General features: G+C 43.9%; 1 protein-coding gene across 1 annotated transcript; it reads left to right on the top strand.

The window, feature by feature from the left end:
- The first annotated feature begins 5577 nt into the window (after positions 1-5577).
- Positions 5578-6455, top strand: LOC120428657 (chymotrypsin-2-like). Its single transcript, XM_039593703.2, has 2 exons — positions 5578-6067; positions 6125-6455. Exons 1-2 carry the CDS (start codon positions 5603-5605, stop codon positions 6419-6421), a joined length of 762 nt encoding a protein of 253 aa, XP_039449637.1. The 5' UTR covers positions 5578-5602; the 3' UTR covers positions 6422-6455.
- The last annotated feature ends 1960 nt before the right edge of the window (positions 6456-8415 follow it).

Raw genomic sequence — 8415 nt, 5'->3', positions numbered from 1 at the left:
ATTTTTGTATTTTTGTATTTTTGTATTTTTGTATTTTTGTATTTTTGTATTTTTGTATTTTTGTATTTTTGTATTTTTGTATTTTTGTATTTTTGTATTTTTGTATTTTTGTATTTTTTGTATTTTTGTATTTTTGTATTTTTGTATTTTTGTATTTTTGTATTTTTGTATTTTTGTATTTTTGTATTTTTGTATTTTTGTATTTTTGTATTTTTGTATTTTTGTATTTTTGTATTTTTGTATTTTTGTATTTTTGTATTTTTGTATTTTTGTATTTTTGTATTTTTGTATTTTTGTATTTTTGTATTTTTTGTATTTTTGTATTTTTGTATTTTTGTATTTTTGTATTTTTTGTATTTTTGTATTTTTGTATTTTTGTATTTTTGTATTTTTGTATTTTGTATTTTTGTATTTTTGTATTTTGTGTTTTGGTTTTTTGTAGTTGTGTTGTTGGGTTTTTTGTATTTTGTGTTGTGGTTGTTGTGTTGGGTGGTGTTGTTGTGGGTGGTGGGTTTGGTGTTGTTATGTGTTTGTTGTTTTTTTGTGTTTGGGTGGTTGTTTGTGTATTTGGGTGTTTGTTGTGTGGTGGTTTGTGTATGTGTGTGTGGTTTGGTTGTTTGGTGTTGTGTTTTGGTTTTTGTTTTGTTTGGGGTTGGGGGTGGTGGTTGGTGGTTGGGTTGTGGGGTGTGGGTGGTTGGTGGGTTGTGGTTGGGTGGGGGGTGTGGTTTGTGGTGTGGGTGGGTGGGGGGTTGGGTTGTGGGGGTGGGTGGTGGGTTGGGGTGGTGGTGGGGTGGGGGTGTTGGTGGGTGTGGTGGGGGTGGGTGGGGTGTTGGTGGGGGTGGGTGGGTGGTTGTGGGTGGGTGGTGTGGTGGGGTGTGGGGTGGGTGGGTGGGTTGGGTGTGGGGGGTGGTGGTGGGGTGGTGGGGTGGGTTGGTGGGGGGTGTGGGTGGGGTGGTGGTTGGTGGGTGTGGTGGGTGTTGGGGGTGTGTTTGGGTGTGGTGTTTGTGGGGTGGTTGTTGGTGTTGGTGGGGGTTGGTGGTTTGGGGTGGTGGGGGTTGGTGGTTGTTGGTGTGTGTTGGTGGTTTGTGTGTTTGTGTGGGTTGTTGTGGTGTTTGTGTTTGTGTTTTGTATTTTGTATTTTGTATTTTTGTATTTTTGTATTTTTGTATTTTTGTATTTTTGTATTTTTGTATTTTTGTATTTTGTATTTTTGTATTTTTGTATTTTTGTATTTTTGTATTTTTGTATTTTTGTATTTTTGTATTTTTGTATTTTTGTATTTTTGTTTATTTTTTGTATTTTTGTATTTTTGTATTTTTGTATTTTTGTATTTTTGTATTTTTGTATTTTTGTATTTTTGTATTTTTGTATTTTTGTATTTTTGTATTTTGTTATTTTTGTATTTTTGTATTTTTGTATTTTTGTATTTTTGTATTTTTGTATTTTTGTATTTTTGTATTTTTGTATTTTTGTATTTTTGTATTTTTGTATTTTTGTATTTTTGTATTTTTGTATTTTTGTATTTTCGTATTTTTGTATTTTTGTATTGTTTTTGTATTTTTGTATTTTTGTATTTTTGTATTTTTGTATTTTTGTATTTTTGTATTTTTGTATTTTTGTATTTTGTATTTTTGTATTTTTGTATTTTTGTATTTTTGTTTGTTGTGGTTTGTTGTGTGTTGTTGGTGGTGTTGGGTGGTTGGGTGTGGGTTGTTGGGTTGTTGTGGTGTTGTGGGGTGGGTTGGGGTGTTGGGGGTTGGGTGTGTGGGTGGTTGGGTGGTTGTTGGTGGGGGGGGTTGTGGGTTGGTTGGTTGTGGTGGTTGGGTGGGTGTGGTTTGTTGGGGTTGTGTGTTGGTGTGGGTTGTGTTTGGTTTGTTGGGTGGTGGGGGTTGTGTGGTGTTGTGGGTGGTGGTTTGTGTGGTTGTGTGTTGGGTGTTGGGGTTGTGGTGGGTGGTGGTTTGTTGTTTGTGGTTGTGGGTGGGGTTGTGGGTGGGTTGTGGGGGTGGGGTTGGTGGGTGTTGGGGGTGTTGGGTGTTGGGTGGGTTGGGGGGTGGGGTGTTGTGGTTGTGGGTTGTTTTGGGGTTGTTGTGTGGTGGTGTGTTTTGTGTGGTTGGGTGTTGGTGTGGTTGTGGTGTGGTTGTTGTGGTTTGTGGTTGTTTGTTGGTTTGGTGGTTGTTGGTTTTTGGTTGGTGGTGGGGTGTGTGTTTTGGGTTGTGTGGTGTTGGTGGTGTGGGGTGGGGTTTGGGTGGTGGGTGGGTTTGGGGGTTGTGGTGGTTTGTGGTTTGTGGGGTTGTGGGGTTTTGGTTGTGGGGTGTGGTGTTGGTGGGTTTGGGGTGGTGGGTGGTTGTGGTTGTGGTGTTGTAGTTGTATGTGGGTTGGGTTGGGTGGGTTGTGGTGGTTGTTGTGTTGTGGTTGTGTTTGGGTGTTGGTTGGGGTGGTGTGGGTTTGGGTGTTGGGTGGTTGTTTGTGGTTGTGGGTTGTGTGGTTTTGTGGTGTTGTGTTGTGGTTTGTGGGTTGGTGTTGGGTGGTTGGTTTGGTGGTGGTGGTTGGGGTGTGGGGTGGTTGGTGGGTTGTGGTTTGGGTGGGTTGGGGGTGGTTGGTGGGGGTGTGGGTGGGTGGTTTGGGTGGGGGGTGGGGTGTGGTGGGTGGTGGGGGTTGGGGGGGTGGGTGGTGGGGGGTGGGGTTGGGGGTGGGTGTGTGGGGGGTGTGGTGGGGGTGGGGTGTGGGGGGGTGGTGGGGTGGTTGTGGGGTGGGGGTGTTGTGGGGTGGTGGGGTTGGTGGGGGGTGGGGGGGTGTGGGGTTGGTGTGGGTGGGTGGGGTGGGGGGTGGGGTGGGTGGGGGGTGGTGGGGTGTTGGGGGGTTGTGGGTGGGTGGGGGTGGGGTGTGGGGTGGGGTGTTGGTGGGGGTGTTGGGGTGGTGGGGGTGGGGGGTTGGGGTGGTTGTGGGGGTGGTGTGGGGGGGGGGTTGTGGTGGGGTGTGGTGGGGTGGTGTGGGTGGGGTGGGGGTGGTTTGTTGGGTTGGTGGTGTTGGTGGTGTTGTGGTGTGGGGGTTGGGGGGTGGTGGTGGGTTGGGGGGTGTTGGGGTGTGGGTGGGGTGTTTGGGGGGGTGGGGTTGGTTGTGGGGTGGGGTGGGTTTGTGGGGTGGTGTGGGTGGGTTGGTTGGGGGGTGTGGGGGGGGTGGTTGGGGGGGTTGTGGGTTGGTGTTGGGGGGTTGGGGGGGGTTTGGTGGTTGTGGGGGTGGGGGTTTGGGTGGGTGGGGTTGTGGGGTGGTGGGTGGTGGGGGTGTGGGGTTGTGGGTGGGTGTGGGGGGTGTTGGGGGGGTGGGGGGTGTGGGGGTGGTTGGGTGGTGGTTTGGGGGGTGTGGGTGTGGGTGTGGGGGTGGGGGTGTGGGGGGGGTGGGGGTTGGTGGGGTGTGGGGGTTGTGTGGGGGGTGGGGGTTTGGTGGTGTGGGGTGGTGTTGGGTGGTGGGGTGGTGGGTGGTGGTGGGTGTGTGGTGTTGTGTGGGGGGTGGTGTGGGGGTGTGGGTGTGGGGGGTGGGTTGTGGGGGGGGGTGGTGGGGTTGGTGTTTGGTTGGTGGTTTGGTGGGTTGGTGGGTGTTGTTGTGGTGTGGGGTGGTTTGGTTGGTGTGGTTGTGGGTGGGGGTGTGGGGGGTTGTGTGTTGGGGGTGGGGGTGGTGGTGGGGGGTGGGTGGGTGTTGGTGGGGTGGTGGTGGGTGTGTGTGGGGTGGTGGGGTGGGTTGGGGGTGGGTGGTGGGGGGTTGGGGGTGTTGGGTGGTGGGGTGGGTGTGGTGGGGGGTGGGTGGGTATTGTTTTGGGGTGGGTGGTGGATTTGGGTTTTGTGGAGGTTTGTGGTGTTGGGTGTTGGGTCTACTGTGTCCTCTGTGAATAGTACTCGATAACACCATTCTGGAGGCTCATCTCTTTCATCGCGAGGAAAAATCCACACTCACACATCCATTCTGCTCAGGAAAACTACACTTTCACACATTATTTCCCCTCCGCGTTGAGCGTCGACGTTGAGGCCGGGCACGATCGACGGAGCGCGAAATGCGGCATACATTCAGGCGAAAATAAGTCCGATGTCGTGTTGTTTCGCCATAAATAAACAAACCATTTTCCGAAAGCTAAAGTGAGATTGCTTTTTTTATTCTACTACTTCTCGCCTAGGTTTTTCCTCGAAGACAGTGATGCTGTGGCCACAGGGAAGATTTTCCTTGCAGGAATCTGTTGCAGTTTTCACCGGAAGAGAGCGTTTCGGAGAAACGTGCAGCTGCCTTCGCGTCATCAACGCCACATTGCGGGAAAGCATACCGAACATTTTTGGGGGACTATGGGAAATTTCGCGTGATATTCCTGAAATAAAAGAAAAAAGTAGAGAAAGTAAAGAATGAAAAGAAAGTAAAGAAAGTAAAGAAAGTAAAGAAAGTAAAGAAAGTAAAGAAAGTAAAGAAAGTAAAGAAAGTAAAGAAAGTAAAGAAAGTAAAGAAAGTAAAGAAAGTAAAGAAAGTAAAGAAAGTAAAGAAAGTAAAGAAAGTAAAGAAAGTAAAGAAAGTAAAGAAAGTAAAGAAAGTAAAGAAAGTAAAGAAAGTAAAGAAAGTAAAGAAAGTAAAGAAAGTAAAGATAGTAAAGAAAGTAAAGAAAGTAAAGAAAGTAAAGAAAGTAAAGAAAGTAAAGAAAGTAAAGAAAGTAAAGAAAGTAAAGAAAGTAAAGAAAGTAAAGAAAGTAAAGAAAGTAAAGAAAGTAAAGAAAGTAAAGAAAGTAAAGAAAGTAAAGAAAGTAAAGAAAGTAAAGAAAGTAAAGAAAGTAAAGAAGGTAAAGAAAGTAAAGAAAGTAAAGAAAGTAAAGAAGTCAGTGTTCTTCATTCAGCAGCATCCCCAAAGTGGCAGGGATTATAAAACGTGGCGGCAGTAAATAACAGTCGAAAGTCAACAATCACAGACCACGGTCCGGAAGTGGCAAGAGTGGCCTGCTCTGAGGAAATAAATAAATTGCCCCGGCTGCACGAGGCTGGCAGGTTCTGAAGCTTACTTTTTTTGTAGCTGTTTCTACTCCAAAAGGGAAAATCTTGTGTGGAAATAATGGCGGTTTCGTCGGCTTTTCCTGCTGCACCGGGTCGAGCCTCCGCCCGAGGACAAGATTTATTGGGATGAAAGTGTTTCCTTCAAAGGGGAGGCATTTTCGCTGCTGCTGTTGTTGTTGCTTATTTTGGCGGCAAAATGGCAGGGGAATACGCCACAGCTCGTGAATCTTAGCTACTTGGAACCGTTTTTAGCAAGTATGTAGGCCATGTCAGGCGAGATTTTACAGTGCTCGCGGAGAATTCATTACAATTTTAGGGGAAGGAATTGCACGTGGGACGTTTATACAGAGTTGTAGAGTTGTTGGCAACATCTTGATTTTAGATTTTGTATAAAAATACTGTAAATCGCAAAAATTGTCTAGTTGTCACCGTATTTTACGGAACACCACTGTGAATTCACCTTACTAGAGCTATTTGGATAGATTACAAAACAGCAAACGATTTGATAACAGCTAATCTACCGGATTAGGCCCCCCTTAAAAGTGTAACAATTGACGTGCGCCATCCGCATTAGTTCGCTCACAATGTTCCGTTCAAGTTTGCTTTTCCTGTTCGGCTGCATCGCCCTTTCCGCAGCCGTTGCCCTGCCGGGTCGGGCAGGTCGCATCGTTGGAGGTTCGGACGCCGCCGAAGGTCAGTTCCCGTACCAGGTATCGTTGCGTTCCGCCGCCGGTGCGCACTTTTGCGGTGGATCGATCGTCAACAGCCGGTGGATTCTGACGGCCGGACACTGCGCGGCCGGACGAACCCCGGTCAACACAGTTGTGGTCGTGGACACGGTTACGTTGGACGCGGGAGGTGTGGCCCATGGGGCGGAACGGATCGTGGTCCACCCGCAGTATGCGGAGGGCAATTTGGCCAACGATATCGCGGTGATCCGCGTGGCCGTTCCGATCGTGTTCAGCAGCAGAGTTGGTCCGGTCAGCTTGGCCGCTGAACTGTTGGAGGAGGGAGCCGGTGCTACGTTGTCCGGGTGGGGACAAACCGCGGTGAGAGCTCATATTATTATTTTTTGACTCTTCAAGTAATCATGTCGGGTTTCGCAGGTTACTGGATTGCTGTCGAACCACCTGCAGTATGCCAGCGTGGACATCATCACGAGGGAGGAGTGCATGAACAGGCACGGTGCCGGAACCGTTGGACGAATCCACGAGTTCTCGATGTGTGCATCCAGTACGGTTGGTGCTGGTGTCTGCATGGGAGATGGTGGCAGTCCGTTGACCTTCAGTGGCCTGCAGGAGGGAATCGTCTCGTGGGGAGTGCCGTGCGGTAGACAGGAGCCCGATGTGTACACTCGAGTGTCCGCGTATCGGACCTGGATTTCGCAGAACACTGCGGAGTGATTGAGTAAAGCGTTGATCTTGTTACGTTGAGTAACGTGTTGAGTTTTCTTTTAACTAGCTTATAAGTATTGATCAATTCCCAAAGTATTTCCTTTTTTTTTGGCAAGCAAGGCAGACCATTTTAAACAGTATAAATTGGACTGCTTCTGAACAATATATTCCAGACCATTTTACTGACAAGCCATTCTGTCAATTTAGTACAGTCATCCCACATATTCGGAACACCCACAAATTCGGAACACTTTTGTGATAATTTGTCAATAGCATGCCAAATGCATCTTTTCTGTCGACCCTACTATTTTTATGACCTTTATTTGGACATTCTCTTGCTATTTCACTAGTAAAAGTAGTACTTTTAAAACAAAAAACTGCATCTCAAGACTATTTCATTCAGAGCAGCAAAACACTGCCTCCAAATTGCCTGTTCCATAATTGTGGAACACCTGAATTTAACTGATATTTTTACAAAAAAAAAGTTATTAGACCATTCATAAAACATTACTAAGCTTGAGTTTCGTTGGTTTCAGTGCGTGAAGTCATTATTTTGTAAAAACTCTGTACTCATGGAGAGAACCAAAGTTTGTTTACATCCGTAAGAAAAAAGTGTTCCGAATTTGTGGATTTCAAGGGTCAAAGTTTTTCTTCAAAAACATGATTTAAAAGTTAAAATTTGCAGCTGTTCAGTACAGCATTTGAAAGATCGCAAGAAAAGCTTTCAAATGAAGGTAAAAGCGAATCATTAAGTTCAATTATCGATTTTCTATGATTTTTTGAACATTGGCCGATCTGTAAACTGTTCCGAATATGAGGGATGACTGTAAACAGCATAATACAATAAAAGTGATGAGTCTAATCGCTTGAAAAGATACCTTCATAATGGCAATCTACGGATTATATTATGAACTGAGGTTCTGTTCTGTTGGTGTTTTTTTTTAAATATGTAAATATTGATTTCCACCTATTTTCATGTTCCGTCAACTTTTGTGAATCGGGACTAAAGTTTGAATAGGGACATGAGTTTTTAAGAGCACTTTTCGGTAATTTTCGACGGTGTTTTTCGACAAAAGCTAAATCGTTATCATGAAGGAAAACTCGTAGATTTTCAAACCTTATGACTACTATACTGCCCCTGATCGCATAAATGTCCCATATGCATTTTCATCGATTTCGAGTTATTGATGCAGTTTTGTTCAAAATTGTGTGCTCTTTCAAAAGAGCCTATAACATCCAGTACTTTGTTCTAGAAATCAGGAGGAAATCCTGTTTTTTCGCGAAAACTTAACACGTAGCCTTATGTATGGGACAAACTTCTAATGCGTTTTTCTCAGCCTGCTGTTTTTGCATATGGGACATTTATGCGAACATGGGCAGTATATTTCACCAAAACTTGTATATTAGTTTGCAATTGATAAATTATCTAAAAATTCCCATTTTTTTTGCGACATAAACTTTGAAAAATATTTGCAAAGCACTGACTCGTAAAAAAAAAGAATAATTTTAAACACAATGTCAAAAAATCACATAAAGCTGGAAAATCAAATTCGCAATCAAAAATTTCTTCATACATTTTTTGATAAATTGCACTGCTTATCATATTTTTTTGCCATTTAAAAATACATACTTTAAAAGGAAAAGCACTCCTGCAAAAATATTTTCGAAACGCCGACCAACAATGTCAAAAACAGATAATTGCAGGAAATGTTGATTAATTCACAAATGTTTCAACTCGCTATAATATTATTGGTTAAAATTTCAATGTAAAAAAATTAACTATTGTAATGTTCCCTACTCTTTTTTTATAAAAAAAGCTTCAAAATTAAAAAAATTAGCAGTACATTTTAAAATATACAAAAAAGTTATTTCAGCTTTTGTTAAGGTTGCATTTGATTGCAAAATTTCTAAATTATTTTTTGAAATGCATAGAAAATTTAATTTTTTAACATTGAGAACCGGACCAATAGTTTCTGAGATATTGCAAATTGAAAAATTTGAGC

This window comes from Culex pipiens, chromosome 2 (assembly GCF_016801865.2).
Source record: "Culex pipiens pallens isolate TS chromosome 2, TS_CPP_V2, whole genome shotgun sequence".
NCBI lineage: Eukaryota > Metazoa > Arthropoda > Insecta > Diptera > Culicidae > Culex > Culex pipiens.
This window is presented reverse-complemented; position numbering and strand designations above follow the sequence as displayed.